This window comes from Puntigrus tetrazona, chromosome 20 (genome assembly GCF_018831695.1).
Source record: "Puntigrus tetrazona isolate hp1 chromosome 20, ASM1883169v1, whole genome shotgun sequence".
NCBI classification, from domain to species: domain Eukaryota; kingdom Metazoa; phylum Chordata; class Actinopteri; order Cypriniformes; family Cyprinidae; genus Puntigrus; species Puntigrus tetrazona.
This window is the reverse complement of record NC_056718.1, coordinates 14,720,341-14,747,153: the sequence shown is the minus strand read 5'-3', so window position 1 is coordinate 14,747,153 and position 26,813 is coordinate 14,720,341. Positions and strand designations below refer to the sequence as shown.

The following is a 26,813-nucleotide window of genomic DNA, read 5'->3' as shown; positions in this document are numbered from 1 at the left end:
GATTCAGAGGATGGTAATATCGGGAGGAAATTTTAAACCTGACACCCTGAAGCCCAAAGAGGTGGTCAGCTTGCTGCTGGATGATGAGGAGCTGGAGAAAAAATGTGAGTTACCACTGTGTTTATGATAATAAATACATATGTGTAATCTAAATGAGTTAATAAATGAATTAATTGCTCGGATCTGATTGGACGGATTTGTTGTGTTTCCGGGCAGTGCGTTTACGGCAGGAAGAGAAACGGCAGCTGGAAGAGAGCAGTAAGGTGAAAGAGCGGAAGAGGAAGAGGGAGAAGTATGCAGAAAGGGTAAATGCTTCTTTCTGCAACTAAAAATTCAAACAATTTAAACTATTCGAAATTTTTAAGTGAAAACCATTTTAAATAAAAAATAATTCTAAATGTAAGATGAAAAACTTAACAAGTAAACAAGTAAAATAACTTGAAATGAAGACAAAATAATGATAAATCAAACTATTAAAAAAATCTACCAAAAGTGACAAAAGCACAAATCAGAATTACTTAAAAACTTAGACTTGACATTAAATAAAACTAAAAAATGAAAACTTATCCAAATGTAAATATTATAATAGTATAGAAATAAAACTCAAAAATTAATATTGACTATTAGTACTAAAAAGTACTGAATTGTATTCATCACAACACTTTTATGAAGATTTTCTATAAGGTGCTTTATGTCGAAGTCCATCTAGAAATTCTAACAAAATATTTTAAATGTGAACATCAAAAAAATAACCATCCTTGTCCAACTGTCCTGTTTTCATGCATCCCTCTCATTTTAAAGAAGAGGAAGGAAGATGACCCAGACACTAAGAGGAAGAAGGAAGGTGTGAATGTGGTCATCCCTTTTGTCCCGTCTGCAGACAACTCCAATCTGTCGGCAGATGGAGAAGACTCGTTTATCAGTGTGGACATGGACTCTGCCATGCCTAGCCCTTTCAGTGAGGTAAGAATGTATAAAAGACTACTAGTATGCACTTCCTGGACTGGATCGAAACGGGCTATCCTGATCATGTCTATTGAATTGCAGAGGTCATGGTGTCAGGAAGAATTGTTGTACAGTGCTGTTCCTGTAATGACATTTATTTAGCTGATGAGTCCACAAAACAATCATGTGAGAACTTTCCAGAAGAATAGATGATTTCTATAAAGCTATTATGCCATTGTCAACACACATCCTCTCATTTATTTGCTACATTGATCTCACGCCGCTCTTCCTCCTCCTCATCCATCTTCTGGTCCTGCTGTCTTTCCTTTGTGGTGCTGTCCCTCTGTCCCTGTCTCACTCCCAGAACTGTGTGTCCCTGCAGATCTCGTTGAGCAGTGAGCTCCAGCCCAGCTCCATTCCTGCAGACGAAAGCAGCAGCGATATGCTGGTAATTGTGGACGAACCTGTCTCTTCTGCTCCACAGTCCCGCGCCACCAACTCACCCGCTTCCATCGCCGGCTCTGTGTCCGACACCATGAATGGTGGGTGCCCTTGTTTCAATTCTTGTTTGTTTTTTAGTTACATTCAGTCTCAAGTTGAAGAAAACAAATTGTCACCTACAATTAGATTTTTTTTCAATCTAAAGATACATTGGCTAAAACTTCTTGCTTCTCTGGTCTTATATGTATTTGTTGAGGCTCACTGTTTTCAAATCCCTGAATATAGTCGCATTTAGCACAGATCTGGACTCCTTCCTGTTGAGAGATGAGCAGTGCTAATAATCAGTGTTGCAGTCTAGGCCATAAAGCTGAGAGCGCAGAGGTTTGTGGGATTGAGCTTGCCTGTGAAATGCGAGCAGAACTGTGGCTATGAAGGAGACGTGGTGTATGTAAGTCTGGGCCGCAGTGGCTCAGAGAGCCTTGGCACACAACCTCATAATAAACTATGGATTAGAGGAAAAATGGCACACTCCAACAATTGAGAAGAAGCATATTGAATTATTTGGCTTGCAGCATAATCTGTTAAATAGATGTAGATCCTTAAAAACGTAGTTTGAGGATTTGTATCTTTATTAAGAAGTCTTAAGAAGTCTTTTATGCTCACCAAAGCTGCCTTTATTTGATCAAAAATATAGGAAAAATAGTATTATTGTGAAATGTTACATTTTCAATTTTACATGTGATTGAAAACTGAATTTTTAGAAGCGATTAAAAAGAGTAGTTCACTTACATAATAAAAAAAATTCTGATGATTTTCTCATCCCCATGTCATCCAAGATTTTCATGTTTTTCTTTCCTCAGTCAAAAAAAAAAAGTTAAGGTTTTTGATGAAAACACTCCAGGATTTTCCCCTATATAGTAGATTTCAATGGGTTGAAGGTCCAAATTCAGTTTCATTGCAGCTTTAAAGGGCGATCATTTTCTAAAAAACATAAATTACCATTGAAGTCCACTATAAATCCTGAAGCATTTTCCTCAAAAATCTTGATTTCTTTTCGACTGAAGAAAGACATGAACATCTTATATGACATGATGGTTAGTAAATTATTTTGGCACTAAACCCATTTAATCACATGACTCTTTCTCAGGTGTCTCCTCCCAAGATATATCAAGTCCAGGCAGAGGAAGGTCCGGTCGGAGTCGAGGACGACCCAAAGGCTCTGGAGGAGCCGGGAAGTCGTCTTCTGTAAGGAAGGGAAGAGGACGGAAGTCTACCGCGGGCAGCGCTGCAGCCATGGCGGGGGCGATGGCCGGGGCGGCAGCGGCGTCTGCAGCTGCATACGCCGCCTATGGCTACAGTGTGTCCAAAGGTAACAGATTCGACTTTGACTGGCAGGACTTCTGGTGAAAAGGTCTATAACAGTTCATCCATTGTTAATCAATCCTCTTCCAGGTATTCCAGCTACTGGCTCCTTACAACCGGCTCTCATTCGGTCTTCAACCACACCTGCCTTTGTTCCAGCTGGCACCTCCTCCCCCCAGGCTAAAGGAAGCGCTGTGGCCACCAACTCGCAGACTTTAGCACATGGCAGTTCACAAAGCCAACACAACCCTACTAAGAGAGGTAAAGGACCCAGCAACCACAGTGGGCGGTAGCAGCTTGCGAACATGCGCTTTCGACTGTAGCATGGCCGGTGCATTTTCAGTCCCAGGTTGGCAATTCTCGCGCTTACAATGTAGAGCCATCATCACACCACAAGTCCTACTGTCACCGAAACCCAACCTGATGGCCACCCCAATTTAGCATCCATTTCGGTAGCTGGTGAGCAGGAACAGGAGGTTGCGCACTTTCCTGAAAGCAAAAACAAGTCACTCTTCCATTGAGAATTTGAATCTTCTGAATATGACATTTAAGTCATTCTTATAGAAAATAGCCATGGTAAAGGCCGACAAGAGTTTATTCCAGTGACAGCTGTTTTATGTTTTCTGATGACCAAGTAAGCAAAGTGCAACAAGGCCAAATGAAAGATCAAAGAGTTTTCTTCATCTTCTGGCACTGATCATGGGATGTTCGGCATCATTCTGAGCAGAGATGAGTGGAAATGAGAACGGGGGAGGAATGTTGATTATCGAACACCCTCTCAAACAACGTCTTTACCTTGAACACATAGGAACAGATAAGACTGCTTTTGTAAAATCGCTCTTATTTTTGTAGGACAGACTTGTTGACATTTGTTCAATTAAAATACCGAATGGCCTTCTTTCTATGTTTATTTGCTGCAAATTCAAAGATTTTGGCTTAAATACTAATATATTTTTTCTCCTGGGAAGAATACAAAAAAAATAAAAATCAATGTTTTTTGAAGTAAATGCAATGAAAAAATGTCTGAAGTGAGTGCTGCTTGAAAAACATGTCACTGCTCAGATTGTGACTTCGATGTGAAATGTATCATAGCTTAAGTTAAAACTTGGTAATTTATGATGATCCGTGCTAGTTGTAAATTGTATCAAAGCCGTTTTATTTTTAAATAACATGATAAAAGTCCTTCATTTTGTTGCATCTGTGACATATGGCTGTGGTTTTGAGGAAGGCTATTTCTGGGTTTATTTTTGTCTTTAAATGTTATGATAAATGTTCTATGTATGTAAATACTTCAAGGGTATGGTCCCTTTCAAAGTTCTCCATTTTCCTGCAATTGCTTGTCTATTTTTATAGGTCAGTGTAAATACCTGAAGAGAAAAACCCAAATGGTCCTTTTACTAACTTGGAGAAAAAAACTAAATAAACATTGATTTAATGATTTGAAACATTCACATGGTTTTGACTATGCATTGTTACAAGACTTTCAGCCTGTTTTTAAAATGCAAATCTACTTGAGTTCAATTTAGTCCCTATTTAGTCTTCTTTAGTCGCTATTTTGTTCTCTTACATGTTCAACACAGAAAACCATTTCACACCAAACACACACTTGACAATCAGGTTCCTGGTTCTCTGAAGGCTTTAATGTGCAAAAGGAAAACCATTGTAATGGCTTAACAGTTTTTTGCTTCAGTGCAAATTAAAAATGGAAGTGTATTAAGATTTCATATCCACATTTAAAACAAAAATGCAGCTTTAGAACTGGACAAACTTTGGCAATACATCGTCTCACAAGCATGCCTTTGCACTACAGCACCGTACAGTTGGGTCAAAAGCACAAGACAATGAGAACTGACAGTATGCATGGTCACACTATAGAATAACAACATAAACAGCCTTAAATGCAGTGTTCCATTAATACAGTATCTTTACTGTCGTACAGTAAGTTTTAATAGCTTAGTATAGGGAGAATGAAATATTTGAATAGCCACTAAGAATCACAATCCACCTCAAGGACGGCAACAATCACTTAATGCTAAGACCTTAATAGTGTTTGGACTAAATGTTGACCTAATGTTTTACAGAAGCTACAGGTGTCTAGCCTGCTAACAATATGGGTCTAATAGTGGCGAGAACAGCTGCCTCGATGGAGAACAGGTGAGCGTCGTCCACATCAGGGCAGCTGACTCTCATGAACTCCGCCAGGCGAAGCAGGTACTCGATGTTGTGGCCCGACTTCCCCTTGCACACAGCGATCTGAGCGGCAATTTCCTCCGTGCTGGCAGGGCCCAGGTAAATAGGGTTGTCAGGTGTGGCAATGTAAACCAGAGCCTGGACAGGTGACTGGTTTGTGCCCTGCGGGAAGAACTCTACGACCTGGGTCAGGTAGCCGCCTCTAACCGCCTCCCTTACGTTCAGATACTTCAGAGACTCTTCGACCTGAGAGCCAGTCACTTCGAAGGCAACACCCCAAGTGCTCGCCTGCATACGAAAACACAAGGTTAGTCACATACAGTGAGGGGAACCCGTATTTAAAGAGACAGTAATTAGCTAAAATCTCATGTTGTTCCAAACCCAAACTACATTCTTCCAGCAGAAATAAAAGATTTTTTTAGAATGCCAGCGTTAGTCACTATCTGCTTTCGTTTTTAATCAATGACAGTAAAAGGAGACTGGCTGTTATTCGACTTTATGTCTTTAGCGGAAATGATTTAGCACAGGTTTGAAACAACGCAAAAAAGGGTATTTCTCGGTTGTTTATTAATAGTGTTGTTCCTCTAAAAAGGGAAGTTCCACTTACGTCATCCTCTTCGATGAGCGTCACCACTCTTCCGGGCTGTCATGGAAATACGCAAAGGTCAATGAGTTTCAATACAGGAGGCTCTGTAGCTATATGGTTATACGTTTTTAAGTAAACTGTAAATTTGAATAACTAAAGAAACTCACCATCTCATCATCTCCACGATGAAAATTGTCCCCGTGCCAGAAGCGTCTCTTGTACCCCTTGATAAAGCCGATCTTGCTCCTCTTGAACTTGAAGTCTGGTTTCCAAACCAAAGAGCCGTACCCAAAGATCCACAGACTGGATTTCCCAGCTACGATGTCTTGAGGTTTCATCTTTACAGGAATGGTATGAGGATAGAAAGGGTAGTAGTTTACGCTTTTATGTAACAGCTGCTTTGCGCTAAATGAATGGGCCCACAGGCTAACTGGCTAGCGTTAGCTTCCTCCTATCAAGCAGGAGAGGTATCGGTTGGCTCACGGCTATACCGCGGACGGTATCAGAGCCCAACTGCTTGGCAGTTGTGATGGTGAAGTCCCGCAAATCGCTTTTCTTTGCCTGGTGCATGCCGATGCCGTGCAGTTACCGCATTATTGCCTTAAAACTCCATCTTGGCCTCTTCGGCTCTATCGGCTAAAATAAAACACAAAAGCTGTTGCTAGCTCACCGGCCAGCTTGCTGTTTACCAACAAACCTCTACCCAGCCAATCACGCTACACTTTACAGTCGGAAGAAATAGCCTTTCAACCGTTGTTTGCGCGCACCCTAGACAACCGTGCTGCTTTTCCTCCTCAGCGGATGATGAAATGTAGGCTGCTTTGAGGCAGACTATATGCGACGGTGTCTATGGGCGTATCTGACCTTGCTCAAAATCCCGGCCAATCACGGCTTAGATAGGGCGGGGCGTTTTATTTTTTAACCAATCAAATTAACTCGCTGCGTCTCTATAAGCGCATATCTGTCTGATTGGCTCACGAATCAGGAAAAAACGTGAGAGGTTGTTTCATTTCATAGGCTAGCCAAACGTCAGTCAACAGAGTACTCCCACGATCATTGGTCAGAGAATCTGTCGCTTAAACTCTGCTCGGCTGATGCAACTTGAAACAAGCGTTTCAAGCGGTGATACTAGAACGGTACGTACTGAGAGTATTGCATCAGGCCTTCTAAGAATGTTACTTGATACCGAAAACACTGCTGAATGTACATACAAGGAAGCAGATTTCACCTCGTATGAAGTCTTCACTGGAATATATAATGATTCTTATATTATAATGGGACACAATATACGAGAAAATATTGTAACATCTATTTATCTATCACAGGGTATAACTCATGATCTCTGAGCCATGATAATATAATGTAATGTAATAAAGATATCAAGATGAATGTCCAAATTACATTTTTGTTTTAAATACAGTAGTCTAGTCAAATATTAAATGCATTTTGCAGTGCCACCAGAAATTGTTACATCCTTCAGAAATCTCCATTCAGTTTTATCCTATCATGACTGCTGAGACAGATTAGTTTCTTCCTAAAGATCTTTTAAGCTATGGCATCGGCTTGTATTTTAGATCTCCTTTGTCTGTAATCTCTATCTATGATAGCGTGACATATTTCAGTCCTTTCCAATAAGTACGTAAACAATTTTTCATACATTTCTGATCTTTCTACAAACCTGTAGCATCCAGCGCCTCACTTTTGACAGTTTTAACCACACATCTCATGCTCTGATTATTTAGATATTATGATAAAGTTACCAGTACCATAAATTCAGAAAGTACTCCGAGTACGTGTTGTTTGTCTTTAGAATTGCGTCATGCTCTTTGCAAAACTAATATTTACGTACTGACCTGTTGTCTGTCTGAAGATTCAGAGTCTTATTAGATTAATGTTTCTTTGCCTAATATATATCTGACCAGATTGGGAAAAACAACATGACACGGTCATCAAACTATGAAGAAAAACAGGCAGGGCAGACTCGTGTTCTCAGGAGTGTCACAGTTCTTTTGTTAACCCTGTTTGGGATTTACGTCTAAGAGTGTAATTTAGTGACTCATTTAATATCTGATGTCAACAGAAAGCATAGTTTCTAATCAGCTAACCCATGCTGTTTTGTTTTTGCAAGCCTTTTTTTTTTTTTTCGCAGGTAAATGAATCACAGGATTTCAAAACTATTAGATCACAGACGATATTGTATTTGTTTTTGCTTCTATTTTTTTCTCGTATAAAAGGTCAAATTAGTCCAATTTCGGTTGATAAACAAAACACCCCTCTGCCCCCTGGCCACTCCTGGACATTTCCTTGTAGTGTAGCTTAGGCTCTTCTTTGGTTAAAATAGGATTATCTATAAATAGAGGTATTAGCTGGCATCATAAGATACAAGCACATGTAAGCTCCTTAAAGGTCTGCATGATGCACAAGCCTTTCTCTCCCTATAGCTCAGGCAGACGGGGGAGCTCCAGAGAACGGACCTTTCACGGGACAGCCTGTTTACTTTCTCCAACCTTAGGCGCGGACACGCTAGGCCCCCGCTGACCTTAAATGAATGACAAATGCGGAATGGAAAGAGGGTCGTGTGAATTGCGCATGTGTTGTACTTTCTGTTTGTTTGCGTGCTTCTTTTTAGCCGTTACCGAAACCATACTATTTTTGTCCGTTGATCGAATTACTGAAAGTTTTATTAGCATAACCGATTAAATGTTTGACTTAATCAATGTAATTACACTACAATTATTTTGTAATTGGACAAAGCTCATTATTTAAAAAAAAAATGCATGACATTCAGATCTTCATGCTGCTTACGTTGGCTCGTGTTAGTTTGACGTGATGCTGATGAACGGTTGAAATAGTTAAAGCCAGCCAGCTGTCAAATGTCCAAAAAACAAAAAAACAAAAACACGCATGAACTGTATGTCCCGTACAGAACGGGCTTGTCATAGGGTGGAGACCAAGAAATCTGCACCCAAAATAAACAGACCCAAAATCTAGGGAAAAATGCATTCCCATGCCCCATGCACACATATAGTGCACTTAAACATTCTTCCTGCCATACATGATAAAATGCAGGGAACCTTTCAGAAATGGTGTATTTTATGTAAGGTTTTATTGTTTTGTTTCGGTTTACCTCAGATGGTTCACTACAGAATGCATTCTCATTGTGTTATGAGTACCATTGTGTACCTCATCATATTTAAACATATCTTGAAGAATGTTGCCATTATTATTGTCCATAGAATGAAACAGAATGGGGTCCAAAACCATACAGAATACTTTTGACTTTTTATTTCTATGGGCAAAAAACAGTTAAGATCTTCATAATATCTTCTTTTATGTTCCTCAGAAGAAAGAAAGTCACACGGGAGTAAATAAAGGAGAGTAAATAATGAAGAGTAAATATTTTGTTACACGGTTAAATATTTAATTAACTTCATGTTACAAAAGCCAACCGCATGAAGAGTGTGATAAGAAGCAGACAACAGAATGTTTTTTTTAAATAAAACAGCTTGTGTTGCTGTACAAACCTCACGGGCAATTTAGTGACATCTAGCGTTAGTGAAGGGAAAGTTCAGACGCAGGGCCTATGACTTTTCCGTATTTCTGGCTCATGATAGCTGTGTTTTGGAAATCGTTTGTTTTAAATTGTACATTTTCGCATTGCATTTGAATGCATTAATGTGCAGTTTGAGGTTCAGAAAAAGTTCATTTGTGTTGCGGACTGTGTCAAAGTCTAATGAATGTTTAGCATCCTCCTATCAAGGATGTTTTCACATTCCACGGCCCAGATTTCAAAATATTCTCTAAATGAAATCAATATTCTTGATTTGATGCCCCCTTCCCCCCTCCCCTTTTGTTTGTTATGAGCTTGTTTCCTGAAACTTTTCGGGATCCGTACAAATACGGAGAATGAAGAAAGAAAGAGATGCGTGAGAAAAGCGTTTGGCCAGTGCCGGCATGTTCTGCATTTTTTAATCAGACAGGAAGCAGGAAATGATGTCACTGGGTCACAAACAGGATGCAGTGATTATAACACAATGAGAATGCCTGGCCATGCGATTTAGACCCAGAGGCCAGAGAGCAGAACACACACACACACACACACACACACATATACACACTTGCAGTCGCAGCGGGAGGGGTTCGGGTAACAGGTTGCATTGCGAAAGCTTTAGCACAAGACTAATTGCTGCGATAACAAGTGTTTAACGCTCCGGCCGCTGACGGAACTTCTCTCCGAACCTTTCCGAAATGTGTTTACTCTTCCTAAGCGTCCTTTTGACCCAAGCACAGACGCAAAGACAAGGATGCTTAGATGACACGGATGAACAGGATGTGTGTGTGGAGTGTGTTTGCGTGGCACAGATTTGTTGTCGGTTGTTGATTATGTTACTCTTTGGAATGGAAAGAAACCCGAGCTTGACCTCCTGGAAACCCATTTCTGGTTTAGTACTTAGTTAAACTCAAAAAAACGCATCTCCTGCATGGCCCTCTGCTGCCTTGCATGGGGTCTCATAATATTGACTTTGGCCAGGGCGATGGGAAAGATGAATCTAGGAGCTGAACATCAAATGAAAGTCCAAATTGCTAACTACTTAAATTGCCAATCAAGCCTGAGCTGACCTTTGCACCCGTTAGGTGACTCTGTACAGGCTGTGCTGGTCTGGCAGGCCGACAGAGTCTTTGATTAATTCAATTATTTTTTAATAAAACCCTCACTTTTTTCCTATTTGTTGCACGTCTGGAGTGCATAATGCCGCTGAAACCCATCTGTGGGCGCCAAGGCCACGTGCACAGCTCCAGTTGATTCTTTTGTTGGGGGGGAATCGAGATATCTCCTTTAGCCCCGAAGGCGAGGCTGAGGCCCTAGGAGCTGGAACTCGTTTGCGTCTGTAGATAAGTGTGTGTGTTTCCTTTATGGGTGCTCTGCAGTGCAGCGCCATGATGAGCCTGGTGAGAGGGGCGGCATATGCCGCTGTTTTTATGGCAGGGCAAGGTTGCACCCTGGGGCATCTGTTTCGGTTTTCTGAGGAGGGGCCGCTCCTCTGTCGTTTGCGCTCTTCGCCTGTCTTTGTTTCAGAATTTCCAGCTCAAGGGGCCTGTATCCGAGGCAACGGATTTAAATTTCAAGCCAATTTACAACTGGGGAAGAGGAAGGAGGGGGTTGTGATTTTTTTATTTTTTTTTTTTCAGGATTGAGAGAAAATAGTTCACGGAGATGTAAAGAAACGGCACATTTGTAACCAAATTGTTGATTTGTTGATTATGTTATTATATATATATAATACACACACAAATTTGAAATTATCAAGAACACAAAGTAGCTTGAAGGAATTAACTTTTTTTATTCTTCAGATGTTTGGTTTCTTATAAATATGCATTATATACAAAATAATAGTATAAAACATATAAAGAGCAGTGTGTCATTATTAAATTAACTCTGGAAATAATCACTTTTTAAAAAATTACATTATTGGTTCTGTATTCTCAAAACTAATTATAGGCAGTCAGTGGTGAGCAGTCGCTTTGTTTTTTCTGTTTCTGTCCATTTCTTGTCTTGTACTCATGGGCCGTGTTGCATAAAAGAAGTCAACTTAACTTCCTCTTGGATCTTGCTGGCACAGTTCTGCGTGTTACGGTTTTGCGAGTTATTTTTCTTTTCTTCTTTTTTCTTTCCATGTTGATTAAAATCTCAAAAAAAAAAACAATCCAAGAAGACCCTGGGCACAAACATAGCACTCTATTTAATTCTTTTAAGGCTTTTTTGTGAATTTTCAGCTGCTTACAATCTTATTGTAGAGAGGAGAGCAAAGTGTCTTTTTAAATGATTGATGTTAGCAGTTTTTTTTTTTTCTTCTCAGACATTCATAGCGCTCATCGTTGATTTGTTTGGGTAAGCTCTCTGATTGGTGCTCCCCTCCTCGTTCTTGCATAGCTGGCAATGCTGGTTGAAGGTTTGGAAGTCCCTGGCACCTTCTATTGATTACTTGGCGGACGACGTGTCCATGATTACCGCAAAAGGATTTTTTTTTTCCTCAAAGAAGTCCCTTTTCCTTTCAGCCCACGGGGGAAAAAACATACCGTAGCAGAAGAGTTCAGAAATCATCCAGGACTGTACACGTTTTGTACACAAACACTTCTTCAACATAAAACTAAACTATTGCATTCGATGAGCAGGACTCTGCTCTCTCCAGTTTCTCAAGTTTCTCAGTGCAGCAGTGGACGTCAATATAAATCTCCAGTCTCTAAGTATTTTTGTAAACAATCCAGAAAAAGATTCTGCTTTGATTGTGTTTTTGTCTCCTCTCTTCATAGACATCAGCCTGTAATTTATACCTGTGAGAAAAAGAGTAAAAACAGAACAGAGGCTTAGATTTTGCTTCGGAATTGGTGCGTTCCTATCAATATACATTACATTTTACATTTCATTACAACTTGAAATGCGTACAGTGGCCAAAATGGAAGATTTATCACTTTTCTCTCTATTAACAAGCCCCTGTTCAGTAGGCTAGATTAGAAGACACTGACAGAATGATAAAATGCTGAACACGACCAGCAGATCCCTTCTTGAAACATGCAGACATATTAAGAAATGAAATGATCCTCCTTACCTCAGTTGCTATGACACATTCACTCCTCTCCTCTGCTATTACAAACACAGACTGGTACACGGAGTCCCTTGGGGAACATATCGTTGATATCCTACACTCTGGCTTTTCCCTGCACACACAAATCACGCTTCACGTTAACACAAAGTAAAAGCACATGGAGCAGCTATTTATTGTGCTGAGATGGGGGTAAATGTGTTCGGCTCGTTTTTTCGTTTTTATAGCGTTTCGTTCTTTCTCTTTGTTTACAGAGGCTGATGTAAGAAAATCCCTGTAAGAGTAAAAAGCGCTTTCTTTGTGATGTCCAAATCAATAAAAAATCTTTTAATGGGGTAAAAATGCTTCTTGCCGTCAATGCCTTAGGGCCCGTGAGTAAAATCCGCGCTCGAGCGTATAAATGTGTGTTGCGGTTGCAGATAACTTCTTTTAGCCGGTATTGATGTTCGTATTACGGTCATCAGGCGAGAGCTAAGTGCAAAGGTTAATATACTGGGTGGCACTAATGGAGCATGACCTCAGCATAATAAAGCAAATTCAATTCATCCAAACACCTCAATTTATCAAAGTGACGTGAAATCCATTTCTTACCTGTACATTCTACTCAATGGTATTTTCTCTTCTAAACACTTTTCGTATTTATGACTTTTGTCCTCTTGGGATACGATGTCCTTGAACTCTTTCGATGAATTGTAGTCCAAGTGGCAGTTCTTGTGTATGTAATTTGATTTGTCAGGTGTGCAGTCCACCTCCAGGCTGACCTGCTTATTAGTGTTCTTCAACTGGGAGGTGGGGATCAAGTTGTCTCTTTGCGATTCTGAAATATTGTTCATTGCCTCCCCTCGAGTCCTTTCTCCAGACGCCTGCCTGTGAATGTGGCGCAGGGCAATGACCACCATGCAGAGCAGAACCACGAGAGCCACCAAACCCACGGCTAGAGAAACCGCGGCCCACTGGAAGCGATCTCCTGTGACCTCTTTAGTCACAGGAGCGGTGACGGAGTAGTATTCGCAGTGGGGTCCGGTGAAGCCGCTGGGGCAGAAGCAGGCAGGCGGGTTCCCTGGGATGCCCACGCAGGAGCCGCCGTTGAGACAGGGCCTGGACGAGCAGGCGTTGGAAGGCCGGTCACAGTTGTGGCCTTCGTATCCCGGGGCGCAGGAGCAGTCGTAGTCATTGATGCGGTCGTAGCACGTGCCGCCGTTAGCGCAGGGGTTGTTCGCGCACTCGTTGATGTTGATCTCACAGCGCTGGCCGGTGAAACCCGCTCGACAGCTGCACATGCGAACGCCCCCCAAGACCACACACAAGCCATCTGTGGATCAGTGGGACAGGTGTCAGTTACCGATTTTATACAGACAGGCATGCATAGATCTCTGCAGCCGCAACATTTTTAATGCAAAAGATGGAAAAGAAGCCCTCTCGTACCATTGGCACACGGCAGAGTCGTGCATTTGTCCACTCTCCTCTCGCAGTTCAGACCCGTGTAGCCTCTGGGACAGTCACATGCGTAACTGCGCCCGTTGTCTTTCTCGTGGCATCTCCCGCTGTGAAAGCATGGGGAGTCTGCGCAGGTGAGCAGACTGTGTTCACAGTGAGTTCCCTCAAAACCAGGCAGACAGGTGCAGATGTATCCTTTGTCAAGATCCTATAGGGGGAGAGAGGAAGCAGATATTTCATACAGCTATTTATGGACCCATTTGCATTGTTGCATGTTTGTACAGTAATTCTAGACGCTGAGAAAAAGGCTTTTCAATGGAGGCTTGAATCCATTGATAAGGTCACAATATGGCCAGTGATTAAGCCTGAGGTTTATGATCATGGATATGGACAGATGATAAAATGAAAAGTCATTTAACATTAAAGATTATCTGTCATGTTTTAGTATCATTAAAGTCTATTGTGAAGTGAATTTATTTATTTGTGTTTATTCCAGTCCAAATTCACATCCCAGTGCAAAAACACTAGGCTCATTAAATGCATGTGGTTTTAATCAAATTCGCATACTTAGATTGAGCAAGAATGACTATAAAAACATGAAGGTTTGGGGTTTTCAATGAAATAATGACTCACCGAGCAAAGACCTCCATTCTTGCATGGGCTGCTGTCACATTCACGCACCTCAAGCTCGCAGTTGACCCCAGTGTAACCAGGCCGACAGGTGCAGGTGTAACTGCCCTGACCTGTATTCATACATGTGGCTCCGTTCACACATGGCTTGTGGTGTGTGCAAAAATTCAAATCTGTTTTGAAAGAAATAATAAAAAAGGGTCAGTATTAGAAAGGGTTATAATTGTCAGAATCAGTGTGAATCACCTTACGTTTTTCCTCATTTTAGTAACAGATCTACTTGTTCGGTTTTAAACTAGCAATGAACTAAAGTGCTGTAAGCTCTATTATTACCATGACACTGAGCTCATTGAAGATTGAGACATTCAGTCAGCTACTGTAACTATTTAGGGTTTAGTATTACCTTGGTCACAGAACAGTCCACCCCAGCCCTCTTTACAGTTGCACTGCCATGGTTGCTGACAGGTGCCGTGTTTACAAGCTGGATATTTCCTGCACTCTGTGCAAAGTTTACCCTGCCATCCTTCTCTGCACCTGCAATACACAAATATGCCAAAAAAAACCCCATTTTAAATATTTTGGACAAATAAAGTTTTTAAAACCCCACATTTTCCATCAAACTATAAATGCCAAAAACTCTGAATAACAGTATGTTGCATTTAAGGCTTATCCTGAATGTGGGTCAGAAAATTACATAAATATTATATAGACTACGCATGTATGCAAAGACAAAAATTAAAAGGAACAGGCCATATATACTTACACACACTCTCCTGGTTTGGAGCAATTGCCATTCGCCTCACTGCATCCCTCCAAACAGATCGCTGCAATTACAAGAAAAAAAACTCTTGTTAGTAAACAGTCATGGGTTTACAATTTATTAAAAAGTTCAATCAAAGCTACTTTGACTTATTAAAGGTGACGTATGTCATTTTTCCCCATGTGAAAATAATTTGTCCCCAACCAGCTTAATATGCATCGATAATAAATTAGCCTTTCAGAGACCATTCAAATAATGTAATATTGTTCGAACACCTAATTTCTTATGAAATTTGGGAACTACTCATTTGTCCAACCAATAACAGACAGGGGAAACGCTTAGTTTAATTTTTAACCCAAGTTCACCTTTAAATATGTGAAAGTCCGTACTTTTTATAAATGTAATATAGTTTTTACATAAAAGCTTTAAAATAAGTACGTTTGACTGACTTGTTCTTTGCATTAAGTTTTGTTGTAGCTGAACGAAAAACAGAAACTGGACTAGACTTCTGCTTCCAAGATCTGACTCCATTTTCCAATAGGAGCGTCCATAATTGCATTGTGGCTTTAACTTAATATCAGCTGTTCTCAACTCAAGTTTAGTAGGCCCACTCGTTCATTATCAGCATAGTGAATGGCTCTTAACCAAATAAATCTGTCTCTCTGCAAGCGGTTGTACAGAACCTGTCTGGCGAGGTCACCGCTTTGGATGTGGGTAATTTACTGTTGCTTGTGTTGAGCGGTCTATGACATTGATTTTGAGCGGGTACCGACCGGCGCTAAACTGCTGGTTAGACCGCAGCAGATGCTCTATCCCAATAACGGACAGCTGCCCCTATTGTTGTTTGTAGTCTGTGCGAACCATATTTGCAGCTGCTACGCTGGAGCGCAACAATGGGGACTACAATTTCGTGGCGCGTGGCGGATAATAATGGCGCGATTAACTCGGCGCGTGCTTGCCATGACGCTCGTGCAGGATTAAATTACCAAGCACGCGCGCTTAGAGTATACACAAACTGTGTCAGCGCCCTGATCAACACTCACTTCTCAGAGAAACTACAGCAGTACAAAGAAAAAGCCGAAAGCAAAACACACGAGACTCGAGTGAACACGGTCGGCACGCATACGCTTTTCATTAAACCCATAACCATCTCAGCACGCTGTTTGTATTTCACCTACTCGTTACGATCAAAAGAAGTCAAACGCCAATCTTAAAGGTACATTTATGTTTTGCTTATGTATGAATATACTGTTTGCGTTTCAAAAACGCGTTTGACTGACCAAAGAAATGAACTACAAGTTATCAAAAGGCGCAAACAGTATGACCCGAAGAGGTAACCGTAGCAACAGTAGGCTTGAAGATCATCGTTGAACTATGTGTTAATTATTTGATATTACACAGTAAATATGAATTTAAACGCTTATTCACAGTATATGTTATTTATTAGTTAATTATAGATTTGCATATCACAATTTGCCTGTGTATATATATATATATATATATATATATATATATATATATATATATATATATATATATATATATATATATATTTATTAACAGATATAAAAGAGAGATTTCTTGTGCTAGGGGCCACAAAATACGATTCTCCATTTCTATGCAAATTCCTTGTAAAAGTTTGATCCCAGAGGCCGCTGGCAGCAACCATTAACATTATTCAGACATGCTCAAACATGGGACGAGCAAGACACAGCTCACACTTAAGCAAAGCCTCACTTTTAAAGACTAGAGTCCAGTGCATTGTGATCTTGAGTGCTTACGTTCTTCGCAGTACTCCCCCTTCCAGCCAGGGAGACAGGATAACTGCCCGTCTGGGTTGCAGGTGTAGTGGCCAAAGCGGTCGTCCCTGGGCGTGCATTTTTTGGAACAACTGTCGCCGTAGTAATTTTCACTGCAGATGAACCGGTAGGAATATCTCAGCTCTGTCTGCTTCCCGCTTTGAATATCCTGAGACCATTCAGCCCCTACTTCCAACTTTCTTTGGATGGCAAAAAAGCTTATCTGCAAGTCGGGGTTGTATGTGTCTGTAGAAAAAGAGGAGAAGATTGTGATCAGGCCATTTTGATTTCTGTTTTTTTTCTTTTTCTCAGGTTAAAAAGCTTAAATGAAATAGGCTAAGTAGGCTTGGAGTTTGGAGTCATAGCATTCTTTTTTGAAAGTGACTTCAGGGGAATAAAAGTAGCCCAGCTTTAAGTTCTGGGAAGCTGACACATTCGGAGTAAACTTATGTTTAAATTTCCTCTTCCTTTTGAGTTAAGCAAAATATTCCCATGGTATTATCCCGTTCTAAAGGGCGGGACAGACAAAGGTGTAAAATACAGGAAAATGCAGTTGGATGGTTTTGGCAAGCGCTGTGTATTCTCACCAAAGTCCACTGCGCTTTCCCACGCCAAAAATAAACCAAAGGAAGTTCAATTGTGTTCGAGCATGAGAATGCAAAGGTGTTTGAAGCAGTAGGAAAAACGTATTTTTATAACTTTTAAGTGAACGTATTTCTTAGGAGTTGGATACAGCTTGCCGTGCTTTAATAAAGCGTCGTACGCAAATTAAAAAAAATGGTAGGCTATATAAACGTTCTAATGGAAAGAGAAGCTTTGAAATTCTGCATATGTACAATATCGAAGTGATGCCCTCTAGTGGACAAAATCGAATCTTACCTACAGGTAGATCCGAGTAAGGTGAGTGCCAGGCCTCAATAATCAATGAAAATGATCCCTAGGAGGAAAGAGAAATTTAGATTTTCGCCTTTTATGTCTAAAACACAAGATTGCATACATTATTATAACACGAGACGATGTAGCTTCTAAAAAAACAGCAGCATTATCAAATCTTTAAGAGGCAGAAATAAATTCCTAACCGCAATTAAAGAAGTGCTCAAAATACTGAATAATGCGGAATGGATCAAATCTGTTACTCCGCACATGTTGAACCTGGCTGCATCACAAACTGTTGCTACCCCAGTGCCGCAATAAAACGCAAACATGTTTCAGCTCATATACGATCAAAAGGAGTTGCGTTAGAGCTCACCGGCCAGCCAAAGTTGAACGGCAGTCGAATCGGCGTGCTGAAAGAGCCACCTCCCATGATACTGAACGAGTTTGTCCCCAGCACTGGCGTTATGGCACTTCCAAAGATACAGTCACCTGGAGACACGACCACCTGGTAGTTTTTTAGGCAAACTCGGAAGAAAGTCCTGCACTCGGTCTTGCACGCGTTGCCATTTGCGAGCAAGCCTTTGAAATTTCGGAATTCGTGAAGGTCGAGTTCGAAAACACCGGATCCAAATATCTAAAGGGAGAAATTACACGCGTTACAACACTGCACTGCAAACACTGGCTTACCTACAAAAGTGCGCCCGAGAAACAATTGAGAGGAGCCGCGTCCTGCTGACTTTCTCTCCCCCCTCCCCGCCCCCCGCAGGACCTGGGATGTTTACCTGCGTCAAAACGGTCGTGAAAATTGCGATGAGAAAGGTGAGCCAAGCTGCCATGCTTTTCGATTCTCCTGGGCAGCCGCGTCACCCACGATTATATTCCCCGAAAGAGCCTATTCCAATGTAAAAGGGTGCAATGAAAACAAACGCCGAAGAGTAAAAAGGTATATCCCGCTGCGCGTCCACCCTGCACGGCACTTCGGTGTGCAGGAGCACGTCAAATTTCCAGGTTATCCAAAAGGTGAAGGTGAAACGGGGAAATCAGCATCCAGCCTTATTCCTCTTCGTTTCGAGATATCCACGGAGCATGTTTAGTATTCCACAGTGAGCGCACCGATGTGTTTAGTGTCAATGGTAATGTCTTGTTTTGGTTCTAAACTTTGTGCGTCGGCATCGCGCTGTTGGGTATCCTCGCGCTTCTCGCGTAATTCGTGAATGAAGACTTGTTTCTTGCGTCCCGCAGTATTTATACTGGCTTTGTGTCCGCGCTGCTCATTATATAAACTGTCTATCACTAAACGCCGCCCACTTTATATACTCAGTCAGCCCCCCTCTCTCCACAACAATGATATCCACATTTAATACCCACCGCTACGCGGATGATGACCAATTGAGCGCGAGTGATTATTAACAAGCCCGGCATCTGTTGGCGTATTTAAAGCGGGCACTGTTAAACGCTGATCGTTTCACGCCGTGCAATTTTTCTCTCATCCGAAAACGGAAGAAACTTCGCATAACGTATGCACAGCCTGTTACTTCTCGTTTGTCCCCGTTCCAGTCAATTGCGCGGGTAATTATATTACATCACTGAACGCGTGCGCGGTCAGTGTAGGGTCATATACCTTACCTGATGTTTAGCCTCTTCGCGCTTCCACCTAAGCGCTACTGTAACCACTACGGTGGGTTCTATTTGAATACGGAGATCTATTTTAAATACATATCTAAGCATTCCATTTCATTTGTTTTATACACAGCTGCCTATTTTATTTTTGTATGTTTATCAAAATAATTAAATTCTCACTCCAAGCGAAGCCTAATTAAAAATATGATAACGAATAATATTTCCTCGTTTAATTTGATACATGTGCCGCACGCGTTGTCCTTTCAGCCTAAAAGCGGCGTGCGTTATTGTCGAGTCGCGTGCCCCTCGTTAGAAGCGCGTTTCGAGGGCTTTCATGTCGCTTTCATACGGGCCTCTGGCTGTGATGGGGTGAGATAACAATTCAGCTGTATGATAATGAGGGTTTTAGCCATAACCGCCATAAAACTCTTCGTTTTCTTCTTTTGCAGTTAACAAGCATTGGTTTATTAATCAGACTTTTTGAATGAGGATACTTGCGTCATGTAAGCTCGCGTTTTTTAATTATCTTTATTTCGTTATTAATTTAGCTCAAATGAAATCATGCAACGTATGTAAGATTTAATATATTTCCACAGCCATAACGTGCAATCTTCGCATATGCTCAACCTAACGGGCCAATTAATCGATTGCTTAAGTATATTTGGAAAATTGGTTTGCAGGCATGCTCTTTGACAAAGCGTTACATCGGATCGCACAATGCAGATAACAGAGAAGTTTAAATTCCAGCTTGGTTTCGATATTTTGCCAATGCCCACGGGCGTTTTGATTTCTGATCGTTTGTGTTATTGGACTGTCATGTCGCTTGAGGATTTTCTATTTACCATCTGGTGCTAGATTGAGCGCGCGCGCCGATCGACCGACTGAACCTGTTCATTTTGGATCCTAGCTGGCATCGTCAGTGCGAACAGAGAGGCATCCAAGCAGTGCATTAATTGCATTACAATAACGCGAAATTTTCAATAATTACAGCAAACCCTGTTTTCATTCGCCAGTGCTCTCTGAACGAGCCAACGTGAGTATTCGGAGGAAACGCCTGATACATGCACAGGTGGCGAAAGTGCATGAAAGAGGCTTTAATTGCTTTGTGGTTAGCGGTGACATTTGAGCTCTTTCGACAAGGCATTATAGTTTCTCTGGCTATCTTGCCAAATTTAGTAGTAAGCCGAACTGACAGCTTGAATATCCCATTATCAATCGCATATTACGGTTAAAGCTTATGAAATAACATTTAGTTAAAACTCTTGAATTCATTATATAGCCTATTTGAATCATGCACAGGCCATACAGCCAGATGTAGATCCCATTTGGGTCTGAAGCTGAGAGAGAATAGAAATCATATGAATCAGCTCGGCTGCAGTACTGTAGACTCCCATCCATTCTCTGTTGTGTAAAATATATTTTTTGACATATTTGTAAATTGTCGATACCTCACACGTATAAACTTTGATCCAAATCCTGTTTATATTAGTCGTTTTTTTGAGGAGTTGAGAGTTATAGTTAAAAGGGTAGCCATAATAATAAATACGGCTCACTTCCCATGTTTTATCGGTTAGTGTTTTTATGAAACATTTATCAAGGGTCTTTTTAAATGGGAATTCTACAGTGGATGTTGACACAGACCCTGATATGTGAAACAGTGTTTGTTGATTTGCTATTATCGCTTTCAAATCTTTTTTCTCCACTCTGGTCTGCTTTTGAACATTTGCTGATTCAGCATATTTATCTTTTTTTCCTGATGATGTATTGAATAGGTTTTGTGAGTCGTATTTACACACCTGCCATGCTGATGATGGCTAGAACAAATTAAACAACAAAATGAAAGAAAATGCACAGAGAGAGAGAGAAAGAGAGAGAGAGAGAGAGAGATACCCTTTGTATTAATACTTGTTTTGTTTATGAACTGAATTAATTGTTAAAAGCGCCATTTATAACAAATTAACCATAGCAGAGACATGTTTGTTTTGGCTTATTGTGAGCAATCACTGACTTTCAGTGGACAGAGCACTGCATTTGTCCACAACACCACATGGCATATCATATCATATCATATCATTTGTTTTGCAACTTTAGTTAAATAGCAATACCACTTTCAGCACTCTTCAAATCAGCCTGTTTTCGTCAAATCATTAAACCGGGTTTATAGTCTGATGGTATCGTATTATTTGCACCCAGGAGGTTGTGAAGAAAGCAGGTTTCTGGTTTGATAGCTGTGGAAAATATTGCCCGTCTTATCTCCTCTGGTGCCATATGTCTCAAATTAAACAGACATAATAAATGTCATGGTGCAAGCAACAAGCGAGCGTTTATAGATGTGTTTCATGCATTCACACCGCTGATGATAGTGCGTTGTGCTAAATGTGGAAAATTACCATTCCTTGTCTCTTTTCACGGTAGAAGGGAGCTAAAAGGCAGAGCAAGCTTTGAATAACAAGCTGTTTTTTTAATGGTCGCTGCCTTTGAATGAATTTTTCAAGGAGAAATATCTTTACATTTTCCAATAATCTATAAAGAACAGATATGAAGTGATTGAAAAAGGATGGAATTTAGAAAATAAATAAATGCTGTTGTTAGTAAAACATACTAAAATGTACTGTAATTGCCTTATAGGTGGCTGTTTGATAACACCACGAAACTGAACGTTTCAACTTGTTCATTCAATTATATGATCCTGAAACTGTAAACTCTGGATTTGAATGAACTAAAGTCCCAAGAGGACTTTCTGCAGTCCTCAAATCGCCCCTGTGGTGAGCAGAACAGCGGATCACAGAGCATTTTTCCTCCTGTGTCTACACCACTTCCCTCCACTCCACAGTTGTCTGGTCTATATACAATATACGTCTTCTTGTTTGGACTGCGCATAGAGATCTGATGATCTGTGATCAATCTGCCTGTTCTCATTCACTTCCAAAAAGTGGACAAAATTTTGGAAGGATAATCATTTTAATTTGATGTTGATTTTTTTTTATATACACTATCCTTGCAGATCTTTTGTGATATTGTCAGATGACCAAAATCAGGTCAGACTGAACAAGCAGAAAAAGAGGTTTATTTTTTCTATCAGCGAACCGCTTTAGATACGAGCACAAACCTCGTTCTGTTTAAATAAACAAATAAATAAGGTTTATTATGGTTTATGTACGTCAGCTACATCTGCTTTGTATCACCACATGCAGAAGTGCTCAGCGTTCTTACTGTAAATCCAGAACTTATAAAATAAACCTGCTTCTTTTGCCGGACTGACTTATCAACACTTTTTTTACTGCCAGTGCTGGAAGTGGAGGCAGATGGCCCTGGTCCACTTGGATTACACCCCTATTAAAAACATGGCAGTTTCACACTCCGCGATGCTACATTTGATCTCTGAGCCACAATCTGTCTCGGCCAATCAATATCCAGTCCGTCGGTAGTGCTGCGCCGAGAGGCTGTATATCAGCAATATAAGCCACCTGTTTCACTGATTATAGTTCAGAGCTCTATTTGTTTTAGCTAAGCACCAGCAAATGACTAAAGCAGGACGCCACTCATTGTAAAATATTCCACTGAGGGAGGTTAATTAATTCAAGTTGCTCTTGTTGTTAGATATATGGCTTCACACCAAATCCAAGACTTTGGCCAGTGAATACGGATGCTTATATTTCTATGGATATAAAAGTGAACATAATGATTATGGATGAAAATTGGACAGCAAACAAAGTACAAAAGGCTTTGTTACCATTACAAACATCCTCACTCAAGCATAGCGATCTGATATCTCTCAGAGAGTCTGCGCATCTTGATGCTGGCGAGCCATTAAGGTTTCTCATTAAAATCACTAGCACCCACCCATCACCCCACTGAGAGGAGCTTGTCTGTCATTCTGAACCTGTTTTGGAACTTTTCTACCATTCTCTCCCACATTATGTTGACACAACAGTATTGTTCCAGCACTCTTCTCATCCCTCACAAGAATGCTGTTATTGGCAGTTGTTCTGTTGAAACCACGATCCATGAGTGTATTTCAAGATGTCACGATCCATCGTATTATGACCTTCTGGAAGAAAACCCTACTGAAAAATACATAACAATCAGAAATATATTAGATTGTACATGAAAATTCAGAATAAGCTAATTTCTCAGATGCAATAGACACTGAATGTTGCTATATTTAGCAAAAAGTGAACGTTTGAATCACTAAATCATTTAAAAACAAAACTTGATTATATTATTAAAATATAGTATAGTTTTTGGTTTGTTTGTGTTTTTTAAAAAAAAAATTCCACTTCCATGTCTTCATAATTCATGTGTATACAACTGCTTAAAGGTTTGGGTTTTTTGAAAAAGTCTCTTATGCCCAAGGCTGCATTTATTTGATAAAGGGCAGTAACATTTTTTTTTAGTAAAATATTATTTATTTCTGTGATGGCAAAACAGAATAAGCAGCAAACCTTCAGAAATCATTCTAACATTGATGTGGTGTTCAAGAAATATTATTTATGTAGGAAGTCATAATGCATTTAAGAATTTCTTGATTAATAGAAAGTTCTATTAAGAACAGCATTCATTTGAAATGTAAATGTTTTGTGCAATTATAATGCTTTTACTGACACTTTTGATCAGTTAAATGCATCATTAATTAATAGTAATATTAATACATACATTTTTTTTAAACAATATTGTACATTGAAATGTCAACCTCCCTAATATGTGTAACCCTGTAATATTTATAGGGTATAAACAGTGGTGTTGAATGAGTCTGATATTTTTGTTCTCTCACCTCCAGAGCAGCAGCTGAACTTGATGCATCCAGCTAGTATGGTGCTAATGACAGAAAGAGACTAGTTCCACTTCCTGACTCGATTATGAGAGAAGACATGTGGTTGAGATACAGAACGTAGATTAGAGAGACCACCTGCAGCCATGTAAGGGGTTTAGAGCACAATGCGAGACTGAATTAAAGCATGCTCTAATCTTCCCAAAAAACATACTCTATTAATCAGTGACATGCTGCATTTTATCATCCACATCTTTGCCTGCGCAAACAAAACTAGAAACGTGTGTTTGATCAGCTTACTGTACTATTTCAATACGGAAGCTGGATACATCTAGTGATCGTGTCTCATTTCACCTTCAAATCTTTGTCACTGGCGCTAGTTGCGATGAAGTAAAATGAATCCCAGTGGTTAGGTACATGGCACCTTGGGAGCATGGCCAAAAGCAACACATGGGGGCACAGTTTCTGCAAAGCCTTTGCCACAATGGGATTAACGTCTGTAGCCCAAGATAATCCCAGTTGTCTCCACACTAACCCACCCGGCAAAACTGGAAGATGAGATAGAGGGTAAATGGACAGAGAGGGGTGAGGTGGAGTCAGAGGGCTACACTGGACTCAGGAGTGTTACTCCAACAGATTTTTGTCTTCTTTCTTTGTTACCAGGTGGAGTGGAAGGTTCTACTGGCCGAAGGTCTGAAAACAATTTGGGTAATCTGTTGCATGGGGTGCAAGACTACTGGCCATCTGTGGACATGACGTGGTCAGTAAGCAGTCATCGAGTGATATCTACACTGGAAGTAAATGCACTACATACTTGAAAGTCCAAAAGATCTTGAACTTAACATCTCTTCCAATCCTGTGTTATGTTTACTTCATGCAGGTTATTGTAGGATATGCTTTTCTCAAAATGCTCAATCAGCACATCATAAGATAGAACAAATAAAAACACTGTAAATATCTGCTTTTTGTACAAATTTACGTTGAAACATTTTTCAGTTAGATATTGATGGTACATTTTACAAATAATTGTGAATTACCGAAAAAGTATTTTCTCTCTCGCAAAAATAAACCATTATTTTTTTATTATAGTAAAAGAGTAAATAATTATTTGGCATATTGATTATCATTTGTATAACCAGCTACAAATACCATGGTTAAACTATAGATAGTGTAGCAAAAGCATGGTTATTTTTTGGTTACCAGAAGTACCAGCTATTTCAAAAATTACTAACTAGAGTAACCATGTTTCTTTGGTTTCTTGGGATTTTAATACTACAAATAGATGGTAAAGTTTCTAAACAAACATAGAGAAATCCCAAAAAGCTGTAAGTTGGAATAATGCAGGTAGAAAAGTTTCAAAGTAAGCAAAAAATCACATATTGCTTGTAAAATTCACAAAATTATTACAAAGAAATGGCAGTGAAATTTTAAAGTGGAATAAATAAAATATAGTATTTTTTTAAATTCAGTAAATGTATAGGCTGACATGCTAAACAAGACAATTAAAAGAATAGTCTTTAAAGTGATAAAAGCAAATTTACATGTGCTGATCTAAGCCTGCATGACTTTGTTTTTCTGTACAAAAACACTGAAGATGTACATATAATCAGACAATAGGCTCCAAAACATCAATGAACCACTCTGACTTACATTTTCACTAAAATGAAAAAATACAAACCCACAGTGTTTATATCTCTGCTTCGTATACACATTAATCAGAAAGATGGCCCAACTCCATAACTAAAATATGCTTTTATACTCCCAGAGGGTTCTCTCCAGAGATCTTGTTAGCCACTCACCTAATTAACCACCAGGGTCCACATCTGTAACGCTTCAGGTCATGGGGTCATCCATTATTCAAGCACTGTGTTAATGGATGAAGCAATCTTCTTAAATTTTTTTTGCATCTTTTAGAACTAGCTTCATGCAGCCCAGCAGACACAGAGCAGATTATTTGAGCAGTATAGTAGTGTTTGACATTTTATGAATATTTATGAAAGTACATAATGGAATAGATGCCAGTCAACACATTATATAATTCTGCTCATCATTTGGCACCACATGTTACCATTTTTCATATAAATCAAATTTTAACCCAGAGTAGATTTATCACAATTATGGCCGTTCGAATGACGTTGTCTCTCCGAGAATGCTCAGAACCAGACTATTGAGGAGAAAATTGAATCACTTAGGAAGCTGGGGTCAGAGGAAGTGACCTAAAAGTGCTGACACACAAATTACTCATAGCAAGGGTTATGTCACAGGCTGTCACAGTTGTAAAGTGTTGTGTAAAGTGTGTAGTTCATCTGACAAGATGCTGATGCAAGTGCTCCGACCTCACAGAAGACAGTAGATGTCCATTGATTGACAAACTTATGACTTCATCAATACCAAGAAAAAGCCAAACAACTCCCAAAGGAGGGATGCAATTCATTTCAGAGGAGTATGAGTTTAATCATGTCAAAGAAGAAACTTAAAAGGACAAAATGACAGCTGATGCCAACACTTGTGAAAACTCCTGTTGACGCCAAGCTTGGATCGTCATGTAGAATTAACTGATATTGTCCGTATATTGTGATCATTATGATCTCAAGATATAATCTTTGCTTAAGATGTTCACTGTGTGTGAATACATGATTTACTAACCACATAACTTACATTATGGACATTGCTTTGACACTTTTGTCTTTAATGACAGAATACTTCCTGACTGTAACATGCATTTTGAAGCCATTTTGAAACAATATGCACTGTATTATTATGTATTATGTATGTACTTTAAATACTTTTTTTA

At 40.0% G+C, this 26,813-nt stretch overlaps 3 protein-coding genes across 6 annotated transcripts in view; 1 reads left to right on the top strand and 2 right to left on the bottom strand.

Moving 5' to 3' along the window:
• ino80 (INO80 complex ATPase subunit) overlaps positions 1–4,199 on the top strand; it is a 34,868-nt gene extending 30,669 nt beyond the window's left edge. For 3 of the 4 annotated variants that reach the window (XM_043218793.1, XM_043218789.1, XM_043218791.1), the window contains 6 exons: positions 2–104; positions 217–305; positions 802–963; positions 1,328–1,487; positions 2,534–2,755; positions 2,839–4,199. In XM_043218793.1, coding sequence (XP_043074728.1) covers positions 2–104; positions 217–305; positions 802–963; positions 1,328–1,487; positions 2,534–2,755; positions 2,839–3,041 — 939 coding nt within the window. In that variant the 3' untranslated portion in view covers positions 3,042–4,199. The remainder of the gene's footprint in view (position 1; positions 105–216; positions 306–801; positions 964–1,327; positions 1,488–2,533; positions 2,756–2,838) is intronic. The other variant, XM_043218792.1, reaches the window with a different exon arrangement.
• Positions 4,200–4,366: 167 nt separating this feature from the next.
• chac1 (ChaC, cation transport regulator homolog 1 (E. coli)) lies at positions 4,367–6,344 on the bottom strand. Its single transcript, XM_043218794.1, has 3 exons — positions 5,692–6,344; positions 5,546–5,581; positions 4,367–5,226 (listed from the first exon to the last, which is right to left on the bottom strand). The coding sequence occupies exons 1-3, from the start codon at positions 5,860–5,862 to the stop codon at positions 4,843–4,845; spliced, it is 591 nt and encodes a 196-aa protein (XP_043074729.1). The 5' UTR covers positions 5,863–6,344; the 3' UTR covers positions 4,367–4,842.
• A 4,654-nt stretch (positions 6,345–10,998) lies between these two features.
• dll4 (delta-like 4 (Drosophila)) lies at positions 10,999–18,879 on the bottom strand. The gene is made up of 11 exons (XM_043220152.1): positions 18,411–18,879; positions 18,002–18,262; positions 17,632–17,689; positions 16,735–16,998; positions 14,957–15,017; positions 14,597–14,727; positions 14,197–14,366; positions 13,552–13,771; positions 12,718–13,438; positions 12,133–12,241; positions 10,999–11,857 (listed from the first exon to the last, which is right to left on the bottom strand). The coding sequence occupies exons 1-11, from the start codon at positions 18,462–18,464 to the stop codon at positions 11,852–11,854; spliced, it is 2,055 nt and encodes a 684-aa protein (XP_043076087.1). The 5' UTR covers positions 18,465–18,879; the 3' UTR covers positions 10,999–11,851.
• Positions 18,880–26,813: the final 7,934 nt, after the last annotated feature.

What these genes read in the sequence shown, in the direction of transcription:
- chac1 (XM_043218794.1), bottom strand. Translation starts at nt 5,862, where the DNA reads ATGAAACCTCAAGACATCGTAGCTGGGAAATCCAGTCTGTGGATCTTT. An exon ending in ATCGTGGAGATGATGAGATG is followed by an intron (nt 5,582 to 5,691) that starts GTGAGTTTCTTT and finishes TTTCCATGACAG; the next exon opens with CCCGGAAGAGTGGTGACGCT. An exon ending in CGCTCATCGAAGAGGATGAC is followed by an intron (nt 5,227 to 5,545) that starts GTAAGTGGAACT and finishes TTTCGTATGCAG; the next exon opens with GCGAGCACTTGGGGTGTTGC.
- dll4 (XM_043220152.1), bottom strand. Translation starts at nt 18,464, where the DNA reads ATGGCAGCTTGGCTCACCTTTCTCATCGCAATTTTCACGACCGTTTTG. An exon ending in CGTTCAACTTTGGCTGGCCG is followed by an intron (nt 17,690 to 18,001) that starts GTGAGCTCTAAC and finishes CTTTCCTCCTAG; the next exon opens with GGATCATTTTCATTGATTAT. An exon ending in AGAATGGAGGTCTTTGCTCG is followed by an intron (nt 13,772 to 14,196) that starts GTGAGTCATTAT and finishes CTCCCCCTATAG; the next exon opens with GATCTTGACAAAGGATACAT.